General features: G+C 39.8%; 4 protein-coding genes across 4 annotated transcripts; 1 reads left to right on the forward strand and 3 right to left on the reverse strand.

Annotated features, from left to right (window-relative positions):
- The first annotated feature begins 464 nt into the window (after positions 1 to 464).
- LOC134865160 (GTPase IMAP family member 9-like) lies at positions 465 to 4,548 on the forward strand. The gene is made up of 3 exons (XM_063884607.1): positions 465 to 676; positions 790 to 1,137; positions 3,507 to 4,548. Exons 1-3 carry the CDS (start codon positions 655 to 657, stop codon positions 4,304 to 4,306), a joined length of 1,170 nt encoding a protein of 389 aa, XP_063740677.1. The 5' UTR covers positions 465 to 654; the 3' UTR covers positions 4,307 to 4,548.
- Positions 4,549 to 5,255: 707 nt separating this feature from the next.
- Positions 5,256 to 7,562, reverse strand: LOC134865201 (GTPase IMAP family member 4-like). Its single transcript, XM_063884663.1, has 3 exons — positions 7,414 to 7,562; positions 7,145 to 7,216; positions 5,256 to 6,565 (listed from the first exon to the last, which is right to left on the reverse strand). The coding sequence occupies exons 1-3, from the start codon at positions 7,520 to 7,522 to the stop codon at positions 5,634 to 5,636; spliced, it is 1,113 nt and encodes a 370-aa protein (XP_063740733.1). The 5' UTR covers positions 7,523 to 7,562; the 3' UTR covers positions 5,256 to 5,633.
- A 1,243-nt stretch (positions 7,563 to 8,805) lies between these two features.
- LOC134865202 (GTPase IMAP family member 9-like) lies at positions 8,806 to 11,363 on the reverse strand. The gene is made up of 3 exons (XM_063884664.1): positions 11,319 to 11,363; positions 11,037 to 11,154; positions 8,806 to 10,343 (listed from the first exon to the last, which is right to left on the reverse strand). Exons 2-3 carry the CDS (start codon positions 11,122 to 11,124, stop codon positions 9,541 to 9,543), a joined length of 891 nt encoding a protein of 296 aa, XP_063740734.1. The 5' UTR covers positions 11,125 to 11,154; positions 11,319 to 11,363; the 3' UTR covers positions 8,806 to 9,540.
- A 2,990-nt stretch (positions 11,364 to 14,353) lies between these two features.
- Positions 14,354 to 15,835, reverse strand: rasd2b (RASD family member 2b). The gene is made up of 2 exons (XM_063884257.1): positions 15,153 to 15,835; positions 14,354 to 14,988 (listed from the first exon to the last, which is right to left on the reverse strand). The coding sequence occupies exons 1-2, from the start codon at positions 15,760 to 15,762 to the stop codon at positions 14,450 to 14,452; spliced, it is 1,149 nt and encodes a 382-aa protein (XP_063740327.1). The 5' UTR covers positions 15,763 to 15,835; the 3' UTR covers positions 14,354 to 14,449.
- Between the last annotated feature and the right edge of the window lie 268 nt (positions 15,836 to 16,103).

The raw sequence follows: 16,103 nt of genomic DNA on the forward strand, positions 1-16,103 counted from the left end.
GTTTATTGTACAAAACTATCAATAATACTGAAGAACATGTATTTACCCTCATGACTTTATTAACTAGCACTTTGGTTGTTGATTTCATGCAGGTGGGTAAATGAAAACTTGCTATATAGAGACACTAGATGGCATTAGAGAGACTGCTACAACTCAGACTCCTGCCTTTACATCCCTCCCTTCCAGGCGCTTGGGTGCAGAGTGCCTATTATTAGCATTTTGTCTATTGCTGAAAGAGGTTGTTGATTAGCTGTGCAATAAAATACCTGACCATACATCAAGCAGGCAGCAATGTCTGGGTCAAATTGTATTTGTCTTTCCCCTTTGGCCTCACAAAAATGTAACACTGGCTGATTCTATTGTAGTTTAAAATCTTTGTCTGATTTAAAGATATTTCATTATGAAGCATGGAGGGACAAAAACATAACTCCTTTAAGAGTGCATGCTAATGAGGGGATTGTTCCTTTGGCATGCAGTCACCATCTAAGTTTTCTGGCAGTTTAAGTTTCACTTACTGGGAAATCATTAAAGAGTTAAAGAGAGGGAGGAAGTAGGAGTAACCCAGCACAAATAAGTACAGGCACACTGATCAGGAAACGAAGATTGAGAAAGGCAAAGTCAGTTTCCAGCTGTGTTTTCTTCCACTACAACAAGATGGATTCAAGCTCATTAGAGGGTGAGTGTCTTTACTTGTGTTTAAGCATATATGCAGGCTTTTGTGCTCCGTATGTGAGCTGGTGTAAAACCAAAGAATTCAAAGCAACTGCCTCTTTTTGATTTTTTCCCCAGAACCTGACCTAAGGATCGTCCTGCTGGGGAAAACTGGATCAGGAAAGAGTGCATCTGGGAATACCATCCTGGAAAAAAAAGATGTGTTCACCTCAGAGGCTTCTCCATCCTCTGTGACCCAGACATCTAAAAAAGCATCTGGCTTCTTTGATAAAAGAACCGTGTCTGTGGTGGACACTCCTGGTGTCTTGGACAAATCGATGAACGAAGAGCAGTTTAAAAGTGAAATAGAAGAAAGTCTCACACTGACTGAGCCAGGACCACATGTGTTTCTGCTGGTGCTCAGACTGGATGTGAGGTTCACAGAAGAGGATAAATCTGCCATCAGGTGGTTCAGAGACAACTTTGGTGAGGAAGCCTCCAAACACACACTGGTGCTTTTCACCAGGGGGGATGATTTAAAGGAGAAGTCCATTGAGACTTTTTTATTCGAGGGGCCTGAACTCAAAAAGTGCATTGGGTTTACACCTTGGTACAGTGTGTTCGAAAATAAATGCATGGATAATCGCACTCAAGTGGCGGATCTGTTTGAAAAGATAGACAAGATGGTGCAGTTGAATGGTTACCAGCCTTATACCATGAGCATGTACAAAGAGGCCCAGAGAAAGAAAAATTCAGAGGAATGGTGGAGCAAGTGGGGAAACCGTTTAAACAATTGTGGTAATAATTTGTTAGCCGCAGCAACATTGACAGCAGTTCCTGCTGCTGGTGGTGCTGCGTTTGCAGAGGAAATCATAGTTGAAGCCACAAAACCAGTGTTATTTGGCGCAGGTTCAGCAATATTCAAAGGCCTTGGGTGGTGGGTGAAACCTAAAAAAGACAACTGAGTCATGTCAAGCCATGATCCTTTAAAGTTACTACGAGGAACTTTGAACTGGTCTTTGTGTAATACCATAGATGATGCCTCTATATGACCCACATAGTAAACAAGACCATCAATTATTATTATTCTGAATGCTTGTCATTGGTGCATACGGGTTTGATTTGGGCTGAGGCAGGGGATTTCATACAGGTACCAGAACCAGCTGTGCTGCCACCTTCAAACTGCAGTCAGAGCAACACAAAATAGCTTTACCTCGTACTGCAGTAGCTTTAAGCAACCTTGTGAAGTCATTCCATTTAATGCCTTATTTAATTAGTGAGCAAAACTTGCATTGCCTAATACAATTTTAAACAGTTTTTAACTTGTGATGTGTGCCATATTCTTAAACACTTTGGGCTGCATGTGCTGTATGACAATTGCTATATAAATAAAGCTTTACTATTATTATTATTATTATTAATGTACAATCATAAATATTAAACACAACCTGCGTTGAACGATATAAAAACCGTGAATGATCGATCTCATATTGATCCTGTACACTCTTATCCTGAAAATGTTTTTGCATTGAAAACACTATTCTTCCTTGTGAATGTTTTACTATTATTAATGAAATAAAACAATGTGGGTTTAACTTTTGAAACTGTTGTTTGATTTTGTAAAAAAAAAAAACATCTTTCTTCCAAATAATTCCCCATTGTGTAAACAAACATTCTCACAACATTTTCCAGGGCTCCACACTGTTGTTTATTTTCCATAAACCAAGTCTGGGTGATTGGATAAGAAACTGACTCACTTTGGGTCTTACTGTATGTAAAAAAACCCTCAAATCTCTTATGGGACAATGCTAACTGAAAAACATGAACTTCAGTGTACATAAAACCGCATTTATTACCCATCAGTCTCAAGGCCAAGGTCCAGGTGATATTAAGAGAACACTCATTAACCATTACAAGTTATATGATGATCTACCTGGTTTGTTTTAAATGAAAGGTCACAAGGTTTTTTGAACATTCTCTTACTCTGTAAGCACAATTAAAAGTGTGTTAAGAGCTGCCAAAATGCTTTTAAGATTTGTTATGGTTTTATTAAAGTTGATCAATGTAAACACTACAACATTCAATATTTGTTTTGGAAAGATATTACTGTGAACAGAACCAAAGCCATGTTAAAAACAAATCTCAAAGTGGAAAAACTGGTAATACTTGAATACAGGCATACCACTCTCTGCTGCTCATTCTTTCATTGTAATCCCCCAAGGTCAATCTCAACTCTTTCATATGCTTTTTCTTGAGTACCAAGTAGTTCCAAGGAACATTAAACCGCTTTTTGTGTTGATTTTTAACCAGGAAGTTGTAACCAAAAAAGTTGCTACACTTTTTTCAATGAAGGGTACACTACTCATGAAATCCAGAATGTGAATGAGACAATGCCACGTGTCCTTTAAGAGGTGGTGACAAAACTCAGATTAGGGTGTAACATGCTTTAGCATTTAAGATGTCTAAACTATTTTAAAATGTTTTAACACCAACCGATTTCTGAAAGTTTCACTTTCCAGGGAAACCGTATGGTAGAGAAAGTTAGGCAGAGAGTTTACTTCACTGGAAACTACTAAGGGAGGGAGAGGGAGGGAGATAGGGGAGAGGGAGGGAGCAATGACTAACACACAGCAATGCAGCTTGTTGTCTGAAAATAAAGGCTGGACAACACTGGTAGATATGTTGGTATAAATGTTGATTCTGGGTGGTTTTTCAGCCTCTATACAACAAGATGGGTTTAATGTCAAGTGAAGGTAAGTGTCTTTACTTGTGTCTAGGCATATGCAAGCTGTTGTACTCCTTATTCTAAATCAAAACTCAAAATTCAAACTGCCTCTTTTTGTTTTTTTCCCCAGAACCTGACCTAAGGATCGTCCTGCTGGGGAAGACTGGATCAGGAAAGAGTGCATCTGGGAATACCATCCTGGAAAAAGATGTGTTCCCCTCAGAGGCTTCTCCATCCTCTGTGACCCAGACATCTAAAAAAGTGTCTGGCTTCTTTGATAAAAGAACCGTGACTGTGGTGGACACTCCTGGTGTCTTGGACAAATCGATTAACGAAGAGCAGTTTAAAAGTGAAATAGAAGAAAGTCTCACACTGACTGAGCCAGGACCACATGTGTTCCTGCTGGTGCTCAGACTGGATGTGAGGTTCACAGAAGAGGAGAAGTCTGCCATCAAGTGGTTCAGAGACAACTTTGGTGAGGAAGCCTCCAAACACACACTGGTGCTTTTCACCAGGGGGGATGATTTAAAGGAGAACTCCATTGAGACTTATATAAACCAAAACCCTGAGCTAAAAGAGTGCATCAGTGTCTGTACACCTTGGTACAGTGTGTTCGAAAATAAATGCATGGAAAATCTGACCCAGGTGGCTGATCTGTTTGAAAAGATAGACAAGTTGGTGCAGTTGAATGGTTACCAGCCTTATACCATGAGCATGTACGAAGAGGCCCAGAGAAAGAAGAATTCCAAGGAATGGTGGAGCAAGTGGGCAAATACTATGGACACTTTGAGTCATAAGTTGATTGTGGGAGCAGTAGTCACCACTGCTGTCAATGCCCACGGAGCCGCTGCTCCTTTAGCAGCAGCTGCAGGAATTTCTAAAGCCATTGGGTGGTGGATGAAACCTAAAACAACAGATGTCAAGCCATGATCCTTCAAGCAAACTTGTAAGGTCATTGTTGAGAAAATACGAAAAACTATATATATTATGTCAGTATATATAATCAGTAACCACTTTTTCACATTCATTGTATATTGTGGGTGTCTAACCTATAAATGATATCATGTATTATCATGTAATAATGCAACAGCTCCATATTTTACACATGATCAAATGTAAAGTTTACATGTATAAATCAGTAATATTAATAAACATCACTTAAAGAAAAATAATGTCACTCTTTTTGATTGCTATTTTGAAAATGTTAGTTTCATATGCATTATTTTCAGTGATTTTTCATCGGCTTTAGTGTTTAAAAAAATTGAAAATACCATTGTCACACAATTTGAATGTTGTGTGTTTTGGTAACGATATAATGGAAAGTACAGGAATGAGTTAAACCTCATTACTTTCACTGATTTTGCATCTTTCAAAACATGGCTTTTATTAGCCAAAGAAAAAAGAGGAAATGTGTTTGTCTTTGATACGGCAGCACAAAGATCATGTATTGGGTAAAAAAAGATTAAACAATAAAAATAGACAAACCAAATGCACTACTCAACTTGGACAAATAAACTTGCGAAAATATTTTTTGTAAATTCCTTGCTGGAACCTGTAAAACAAATCTAGATAAAGATTTGTCATCCTGAATTGTGTTACCTGTTATGTGCATCCATTATCTTCCTCATACATGGTAAATGACACAACACCCTCATTTGATGCAGACAAGGGTTGAACAGTCTAAATTCACCATGTTGTTGGTATGTTATTGTCAGAGCTGTTTCTGTTAAGAATGCTCCCTCAGTGAAATGTGATCGGCCAGCGGATGTTGACCATTGTCTCTCATTTCCTTCAGGGAAGTGAGCTCATAATGTTAATAATAATAAAACAATGGACACGGCACATCACACTTTAAATAAGTAACAATTATTTACCTGCATGAACATTTTATTATCCCATAAGTTATGAAATCATGCACAATGTACTTACAAACGTTATGAGATCTATAGAGAACACGTCAAAACATTCAAACATATTTATTAAAGTTGTTCAAGTATAACTTTGGACATATATAAGCTCCAAACGATAAATGAGAGGAAAGAAAACAGAGAGAAGAAAACAAGTATTGCATGTCATACCGTTTGTTTACTGCCAGCATTAAATTCACATACTTCTCTTATAGCAATGTTGTGTCCAAACTTGATAATCCTAGAAGAGGAATGCAGAAAAATACCATAACACCATTCACAGATTAGTTTTAACAGTTATGAGTGCAGTATACTTCTTCTGTATGTCACCTAGAGTAGATGTCACTAACCTATACCGGAACATTTGCTTTAGCTTTGCATTTTATGCCCTTCCAGATACAAAAAGCAGCTAAACCACATAACACTCCCAGCAGGAGCACAGGAGCGCCGAGAGCCAAAGCCACCGTGGTTTCGGCTCCCACGGCTATAACCGCCCCCGCTAACACCAGCACAACAGCAGCAGCCGAGGCCACGCGTATATTCTTCCTTTTAACCTTCTTCTCCTTTTCTCTCTGTTTCTCTTCCTCCTCCCTCTCTGCATCCCATATTTTCCTCTCCTCCTCCTTCTTCTCTTCCTCCTCTTGTATCTTCCGCTCCTCCTCCTCCCTCAGCTTCCTCTGGGCTTTCTCATACATCTCATTGGTGTAGTGTTTCCCCCCATTTTCTTGGATCATTTCCTTGATCATGGTAATCAGCTCTATGACCTGTACTTGGTCCTGCGGGTCTTTGTTGTTAAAGGCATGGTACCGGCGTCCAAACGTAATAGAGAGTCTCCGCAGCTCTTTGCACTCCTTTAGAGCATTGTCAGCTTTGGCCTGATCTTTGCATGTAAACATCATGATAGTGTACATGGAGGCATCGTCCCCAAAGTTGTCTTGGATCCACTTCACAGCGTTTCGTTCCTCCTCGGTGAACCTTACTCCCAGCCTGATCACAAGTAGGAAGGCATGAGGGCCGGGCACTGACATCGTGACGCATTCCTCTATTCTGGTTTTTAATTCTTCCTCTGAGATGCCTGTATCAAACAGACCTGGAGTGTCAATCACCTGGACCACAGTCCCATCCACTTCCCCGCTCTGTGTCTCGCAGTGTTTGGTCACTGATACAGGGCTCGGGTCTTCTTTGAAGGCAGCTCTCCCAAGGATGGTGTTTCCTGTCGCACTCTTGCCCGATCCAGTCTTGCCCACCAGGACAATCCGCAATCCTCCAGAAAGTTCCAGAGCTGGAACAGCAGAATTTATGTTTAGCCAATTGAAAATGTTTAGTTTATGTGTTTACCTGGCACATTAGTCAGCATGAGTGTTTTGGTTATTGGGCACAATTTGGGTTACAATGGTTGTGAATGACCTCTTTGAATGAGGTGCATCTCCCTCTAGTATAGTAAAGATTTGGCCCCTAGGACCACAACGTTTTTAGTATTGTGGATGCACGTGAGGTCGCACATAACCTGTACCTTATAGATTGACATTTGGGCTCCATCAATTTGCAAAATACTCAAGCATACGGGCCAGCAACATTAGGGAAATGAATGCTGCAAGCTAGCAAACACGGTTTTAAACTATGGTAAAAGAGCTGGATTTGAGCTATCAATGGGCAAAAAATGTAATTCCAAATGACAGAAGAAGTTGTTAACCATTAAAAACAGTAAAATAAATGAGGAACTGGACAATAAAATGCTCTAAGCTGGTCTCAATGTTAACAAGATTTCTGAACCCCACTTTTCCGTATTTGGCTAATTGTGATACTGCAGCTAAAATGAATCCTCTCAGACAGAACAAAACAAGACAATGAATGAGCATACCTTCAAAGCTGTTCAGACCACACCCATCAGCTCGAGGAAGGGTTTTCTGCTTCTTTTCTCGCAGTGGTATTGCTGTGATAGGAAATTATACCATTGAGACAAAAACAAATTCCGCTTTTAGTCACTGACATCATTATCAAGGTCTAAGTTTTTACGATTTCCCTTTTGTACTCTTTCCAGATCCACAGTATCACAGTCAGTGTTACATCTTACAGTGATCAAATATCAATGTTGTTTCTTTTTAACATAGGTCAGATATGTTGTCTTACCTTCAGCCATCACTTCAAATTCACTTTTTCCAGTTCCCAGGTGGCCAAATGTGTTGTTCCAGGCCTGAGTTGTGAACTGAGACAAGCTCCTTGGTTTGACTTCAGACATTGATTTTCTGGGAAACTTCTGTAAGCAAGCCTGCCTTTTGCACAGGGGGCTTCCTATTTCCTTCTATTGTCTTCAGTTTACATCTGAAAAAGTGCATCCCCAAATAGGCTGTCTACGGCTCTGTGAATACACTGAGCAGTTTGTGTTTGGGTATGTTTTAGACAGTGGTGGAAGAAGTACTCAGATCCTTTCCTTAAGTACAAATTCCATAGCCTAAAAATACACCATTACAGGTAAAGTCCTGGTTTAAAAATAATATTAAAGTAAAAGAATAGTGTTGTAATTGGCAAAATGTATTTAACTTTTATCAATATTGAAAACATATCAGAGCATTTTAATGATTCAAAGCTATTAAAAAAGAACTGCATTATATTGTGCATTTTTTACGTAAAGCTGGCAGATAAATGTAGTTCAGCAAAAGTCAGATATTTCCCTCTGAGATTTAGTAGGATAGAAGAATGACGTAGCAGAAAACGGAAACACTCATTTAATGTACAAGTATCCCACTACTTGAGTATATGTATTTAGTTACATTATAGTTAGTTATTTTGGAAGGTTTTACTACTAAAAAAGAACAGCATTGAAGATATATTTACTAATAAATGTATGGGTAAACCACCCCTAATGAGATCTGGTTGTTTAAAAGTAAAGAACTTAAGAGAACACCAGACAATCAATTCTTCTACTGTTCATTTTCCCCCATCAAAAATATATACAAGCTACCAGAAGATGATAACCTTTTCAAATCTCAGTTATCAATAATACATAAAAGACACGAATAGTTTGGTATTTGGTTTCCTGGGTCTAAATGAAACCTGATATCAAATCAACAGTGAATGCCGGGGGAAGTATAAGCATCATTTCAGACTTTATTAAAGAATGATTAAAATCACAATATAAAGCATGCATTTCATCTTGAGATTTTGTTAAAATGATTATTAGTAAAAGCAATTACTGTACGAGTTTAATGCTTAGCAATTATTACTTCTTCTGCCCCCATATTGTTTTTCTTTAGTGCACTAAAAGTGTGCATCCACCTACAAGGATAAAGGAGAAGGGAGCCATCCACTGGTGGCAAGAGGAACAGCATATAGGGTCATGTCACAGAAAAGTGTGCTTGTGTGTGCGTGTGTGTGTGTGTGTGTGTGTGTGTGTGTGTGTGTGTGTGTGTGTGTGTGTGTGTGTGTGTGTGTGTGTGTGTGTGTGTGTGTGTGTGTGTGTGTGTGTGTGTGTGTCAGATTACATAACGAAACCAATAAAGAAAACAAATATATAAAAAACAATAAAGTCAAAGCAGGGCTTTATTTGGTTCCTTTTGCCATACACACTTTCTCAAAAAAAAACCAAATCAATCATTGATCTCAAAAACAAATAGAAACTATACATGTGTAGTGAACACTATACATTTACTGTAAGAACATTTTTAGTTGTAGATATAAGATAAGATAAGATAATAAGATTAAACTTTATTGTCATTGCACAGAGTACAAGTACTAGGACAACGAAATGCGGTCTCTGCATTTGACCCATCCTAGTGTTAGGAGCAGTGGGCTGCCATTATGTACGGCGCCCGGGGAGCAGTGTAGGTAACCAGTGTCTTGCTCAGGGACACCACGGTGGCACTTGGTCTTTCGGGGACTTGAACTGGTGACCTTCCAGTTCCCAGGCCAAGCCCCTATGGACTTCGCCACCACCGCCTATAAATATATAGTCGACATAAAGCCTGTTGAGGAAGACATTAGCTGGAAACACTAACTTCCTAGAGCCTCTGTTGCCAGGCAACTTCCTCCTAGTCCAGATTTGTTGCATGTCTCTTGTCCGTCTTACATAGCCAAAATAATATTTAGACAGACTAATGAGTGCGACAGCATATTCCTAATTCCACTCATAAGCAAAGCATGCAGCCTGAATTTTCAGTTCAAAATGAATGTAACAGAATTTTAAGTAGAGGCTTGTCCATTATTCGTAGCTTTTTCCATATTTGTATTCATCACAGGCTCCCCAAGGGCTCCTTAACTTTATGTAGTGCAATTATAGGCTGCATATGATCCAAGTACTGTACTTACAATACCAGCCCCATACTGGAGAGCCACTGTGGGTAAGAAAGGTCCTAACGCAATAGGTATCAAGGAAAGAAGAGTCAGCTTTGCGCACGCATATATCCTTTCTTCCTTTCTTTTCCTTTCCTCCTCATGAAGTTTCGCCTGGGCTTTCTGGTACATCTCGTTGTCATAGTGCTTTCCTCCATTAAACTCCACCATTTTGTTTATCTTCTCTAGTAGTGTTTTGACCTGGATTCTGTTTCCTATTTTGTTATTCATGACTGAATGATACCTTCCTCCACACTGGTCTATCAGTCTTTTTAGATGTATGCTCTCTGAGACATATTGGTCCACTGATTTATCCTCTAGCAAGTCAGCGTGTGTAAACAGAACTATGGTATACATACAAGAATCTGAACCAAAATTATCCTGGATCCATTTCACAGTTGCCTTCTCCTCATCAGTGAATCTAGCCTTCAGACTGATCACTAACAGAAAAGCATGGGGTCCAGGAACTGACTGCTCAATACAACCTTCAATTATTCCTTTCACAACGGCTTCTGTTTTCTGAGTATCAAAAAGTCCTGGACTGTCGATGACAACAATTTTCCTCTCACCATCATTAGACTCTTCTTTGTGACAGCCGTTAGTAACAGACTCAGGAGACATATCCTTTTTAAAGGCATTTGGATTTCCAAGGATGGTGTTTCCAGAAGCACTTTTTCCTGATCCAGTTTTTCCAACAAGAACAATTCTCAGGTCTTCCAGTTGTGTTGAACCTGTGGACAATTAAGAAAATTTAAGTGTGAAAAAACAGTAAGTTAAAGTACGTTTTTTGTTGAAGGCTCATCGACTGTAAGTGGAAGTTGTCATGCATTGGTTTGTGGAATACAGTTTGGAATCTTCTAATTTGGCATTTGGCTGTTGCCATATTGTTTTTTGTAAACCAGAAAGGCCATCAGACAGTCGAACTCAATACAATTGTATGCTGAAATACGTGTGAAAACACGGAGAGCACCCAACCAAGTAAACATTGTGTGGTATTAACCTGTGAATCACAAGGTAGCCACTCCCTGAAGCATACTGCTTTGTATATTGTATTCAAAATGGTCCCATGACATACAAAATGAACGTCATGCTCTATTGAAAATGAATTGAAACTAGTAATAGAGACCATAACCATGTCAGGAAAAGGTTCACTTAGGTAATATATTGAGAACTAGAGTCATATTCTCATAGACTTTCTTTAGAGTCTGACTTCTTTTTGCATACAGTGTCTTTGCTTCCTGTTGGTAATAAGAAAGAACACAAGTTTAAGTATTGGATGCAGTTTCTTACACTCGGATTCAGCCACTGTTATTTGTGGTGTCTGACCACCTATACCATACAGTATTGTATCAGTTTTACAGCTCCATATGTTGACCCTCTTCTCATACCACACCTGCCACACTGTTGCCTTTAAGATCACGTACCTTTGGATGGATTTTTGCAGTGAGCAGTTTGACCACATAAAGTAACCAGCACAAGCAGGCCTGTAACGAAAGCTTTTCCTCCCAACATCTCTTCGTTACAGTGACCTCTGGAGAAAATCTAACAAAACAAAAACAAATCGCAAAATGAATTGTTTCAAATCAGGTAGCAATTGAATATTTCAAAAATAAATGTTCAGATAAACGATGGATAATGTGTGCAGTTATATAATAAAACAATGAAGATAAAGCCCTCCACTCACAGTTAAACATATATAAACGTACCTGTACAAGTGTTTCTCAGCTGTCTCGTATGTTTGCAGGCAGAGAGATCCTTTTATAGCCTAACAATAATAAACACACCCAACAGTCAAATATTTACATTCAAGCAGGAGCAATGTTAATTTTTAAATGTTCTATTAAAAGTTTACTAACATGTCCAAACTGCACATATTGAGACTAAACCAGTTTTCTTGTTTATAGCATCTCTTTGTGCATGCTATTTTCTATTATCAGAACATTTATAAATTATACTTTTAAAAAGTGCTGGGGACAAAATTGGCCATTTCAAAAAGTGGAGGGCGCATATACACAGTGCATATAGCCTCAATCCACTGAACAGGACAAACAAGAAAAGCCAGAACTGGTGGCAGGTGCTTGTGCGTGTGTTCTTGTACCATATTGTTTCATTTCTCTGTCATCTAACTGCGTGACAAGCCACCTGCCTCCTTCAGTCTTTATCTACTTTGCATGATTTTACCGCAGCTGCTGTGAAAAAGCCACTGATTGTACTGTTGACGGACAGAACTCTCCAAAGTGTACACTCATATTCCCTGCTGTAAGTCCAAAAAGATGTGATGAAAGCAGTAGTGGATGTTCTGACTCATTAGCCTTATCTCACGTGAAAATCTAAACATCCTAGCCACACAATTCAAGTTTATTCTATAGTCCAATGTGTCTCAGCGGGCTACTTTAACATCACTTTAGAACCCAGTCCAAGATTTAATCAAAAAATTAAATCAGTGAAAGAGAAGATTAGAGAAACAAGTAGGTTATTGCACATTTAAATAAGCTGAATACAAAGCTGTTTATCCTCCCCCTGAGCAAAACTCTGCTCACTGACCAACTTAGATGGCATCTACAAAATCCACAAAAAAAATCAACACCTTGTGTTTGTAGAACAGGGTGCTTCTGATTGTGAGCGGCCTTGGCAGAACAACACATTTTCCAGTGAAGGACAAGTAGAAAAAACGAATGAAGTTTCAGAAGCAAAGCTATTATCCTCTCTGTGGGCACAGAGTATACACATGTACAATATTTCTATTTGTGTGTGTGAGTGTGTGAGTGTGTGTGTGTGTGTGTGTGTGTGTGTGTGTGTGTGTGTGTGTGTGTGTGTGTGTGTGTGTGTGTGTGTGTGTGTGTGTGTGTGTGTGTGTGTGTGTGTGTGTGTGTGTGTGTGTGTGTGTGTGTGTGTGTGTGTGTGTGTGTGTGTGTGTGTGTGTGTGTGTGTGGTGATAATGGCCTCCTCTTACCTGCAATGTGAATTTTCTGGCATGTGACAGCAGCCACCTATAGTAATATAAGCAAGCAGCCGTTTATATTAGCCACACCGCGTTACATTAAATCATTTATTTTACGAAATTATTTCCATTAAATTCTTTTACTTTTCACACATCGGTGAGTTTTAGGAAAGGATGATAAAACACACAGATGAATGTTTGCTAGAAGTACTTGTAATGGAGCTGATTGATATGAGCATTTCAGCCAGCACAGTAAGTGAGACTGTGTTGCTTCGGCAGGTATGAAGTACCAATTCTCCCACTCGTCCCTTAAATGGCTGATTCAAACATTTCATTATCCAGTAAACATTACCTTTACTGGAAAGCATGATAAGTCCTTCCAGGTGTTATTGAATGCATAATGTACCTACAAACAGTTCTGTATTGACTCCCAAAAATTGGTTTCATTTGTCATCCCTAAATCTCTCTAAGCCTCTGCCTCATGGTGCGGGCGTTGTTTTGCAGCTTTCTGTTATAATGACTCACATTTTCATATCACATTGCTTTATAACGGCACCCAGCTAGAGCTCTCTGAATGGAAAAACCACTCTCATGTTTTTTTGAGAGGTTTTTTTTTAGATTTTTTATTTTATTTTATTATTTCTTTTAGGGGACCCGGGTCCATGTTGTGTTAACAAACCGTGCAACTCTGTTTTTCAAACAGAGGTTGGAATAAGGTCTGTTGTAAATGTAAAGCAATGGCAATAAAAATGTATGTACCTGCAGGCAACCTTCATTAACTGACACACACACACACACAGAAACATCATAGTTGACAACTAAATTAGATGTGTGAATGCTGCCCTTTTAATAGCACTAAGCCATATTCTGGTGACAATCATTAAAAGGGAACTTTTTAACTTTGATTTCTCACACAATATTTGATGTGAAGTGAATGGAGAGCATTCTATAGTTGTCATGTTGTGGTTTGAGTTAACATCAATATTAATGTATATGAATAAGAACATGCGAAGTTCTGAATACAGGAACTTTTTCTTAATTTAAATGTCATTTGGTCGTTTTGCATGTAAGTATTTTTTGTGTAGTCATGTTTTATGTTGACCCCAGAAAAAAGAAGCTGATGTTCTGCATTAGCTAATGGGGATGCTGTTAAAATACAAAATCCCTGTATGAATTTAGAGCAGTGGAAATCAGATTTTTCAGGATGTGTGGGACTCCAGAGGAGAACTTCTGGTAATCATGACTCAAGGTTAACACACCCACACACACACACACACACACACACACACACACACACACACACACACACACACACACACACACACACACACACACACACACACACACACACACACAGAGACACACACTTTTGAATATATGTTATGCAATAATCATACAATAAAAATCAACTTCCTGACTCAACATCCTCCCACCTTCTCCTTCATACCATAGATAGATAGATAGATAGATAGATAGATAGATAGATAGACAGACAGACAGACAGACAGACAGACAGACAGACAGACAGACAGACAGACAGACAGACAGACAGACAGACAGACAGACAGACAGACAGACAGATAGACAGATAGACAGATAGACAGATAGATAGATAGATAGATAGATAGATAGATAGATAGATAGATAGATAGATAGATAGATAGATAGATAGATAGATAGATAGATAGATAGATAGATAGATAGATAGATAGATAGATAGACAATGTAAGTGTATTAATAGGCAAGCCATTGTGCTATTAAAACATATTTTATTTTGAAAACAACATTTTATTTGTGATTATAGACAGGAATAATGGCTTGTATTTAAAGAATATCAGTGCTTAATGTGTTGTATTTATCCGTTCTATACACTTCGTCTCCTTCTCTAATTGTCTCTCACTGAATCGGACACTTCTCCAGTGCTTTTCCTGGCTTTGTTGCAGTAAGAGGCCCAATGACTTGTTTGAGATCGGTGGTAAAACTGGGCCGACGGGCCAGAGGATACAGGGCGCCGCAGGCATCATCTCGCGCCAGACTCTTGCTGACCCTACCGGGCACACGGCCTGTCCGAATTGCCTGATACGAACGCATGGACAGTTTGCGGTGCTGAGATGGGCCAGTTTCAGTAGGAAGCCCGCCTCGCTTTGCCAAAGTCTCAAACACTTTCTCCAGATTCGTGCTTTCTTTTGCAGACGTTTCAAAATATGCACATTCATCACCGAGGGCTTTGAGCACCTCTTCCCTAGATATTCCTCTCTCTGACTCCAGGAGATCCACCTTGTTGGCGCAGACCACCAGAGGAATCTGCGGCTGTGCGCAATGCTCTGGCACAGAGTTGAGCTTGGATTTAGCGGCCAGAATCTCCTTTCGTAGGGCACACAACTCTTCGAAAGAGCTCCGGTCATCGAGACTGAATACAAGAAGAAAAATGTCTCCTGCATTAAAGAAAGTAAACAATTAATTAGTTGGATAATAATTATGGATGCCAGAGATAGAATTACGCATGCACAAGAAAACTGCAATGTTTCGCCTGTTGTGAAAAACATAGAAACTGAAAAGAAATGTAAACTTTTGGCTGTACAGCGATTATAACCCCCACCAGTGAGGATAGATAGCCGCCGCTTGGCTGGGAAATCCCTTTCCCTGGACGCGTCCAGAACGTCAATTTGGTAGCTCTCTCCACGAATGCGAAACATTTTACGGAGGAAATCCTCGGAGGTCGGATTGTACTCCTCTATGAATCCTTCTCGAAGGTATCTTCTAACGATGGAGGTCTTGCCAACCCTTGGCGCACCAAGAACCACAATGCGCTTACAGTTCTGTGGCTTGGTCGGTGCTTGCTCGTGGCCAATCTGGCGCTGCCGGTTTTTACCGTGCAGAACCAGAGCTGCCAGCTGATCCAGGGGGGATCTCTTGCATGGGTGGCTGCTGTTGGTGGTGGAAAGTTGCCTAACAGGTGCCACAGAGCGCGTCTTCTTCTCCTGTTTCCACTGAGACGAAGCCACTTTAAGTATCCCCAAGCCTGCTTTGATTCCCGATGAACTCAGATGCTGTGAAGCGTTTTTGTAAGCCAGAAAGACTTTGGAAGTCCCGGTCCCCTGTCCGTCCATATTACCATGACATTGGGGACCATCTATGGAGCAGCTGAGCTGGTGCACAACAGGCATAGGGATGGTCTGTGCGACGGTGGAGATACTGCCTCTTTCCATCGTTTTAATATAGTTCCGGCCCGTTGCTCATCAATGTGGGCAATGGTGTGATCTGACGTTTCATAGGCCTGCTCAAGCTTGTCTCCTGTGCAGAGGCTGATGTCGGTTGTCTTTATATAAGCCATCCTCCACCCCGTGATTCATGCGTCATGCTCATGGAGAGGGTTGTTGTGTTCTTCAGGAGAACACCGTGTGTTAAGGAAACATAATGGCGTAGAACACATCATAGGACATACACTTGGCATGTTTCTGAAACACCTATAACTTTAAGGGTGGTTCCAATACGATAATGTAAGCATTATTATTATTAAATCAGATTACTTTTTGAGTATTGTTATTAC

The sequence above is a fragment of the Eleginops maclovinus genome, chromosome 5, assembly GCF_036324505.1.
Source record: "Eleginops maclovinus isolate JMC-PN-2008 ecotype Puerto Natales chromosome 5, JC_Emac_rtc_rv5, whole genome shotgun sequence".
Lineage (NCBI taxonomy): Eukaryota > Metazoa > Chordata > Actinopteri > Perciformes > Eleginopidae > Eleginops > Eleginops maclovinus.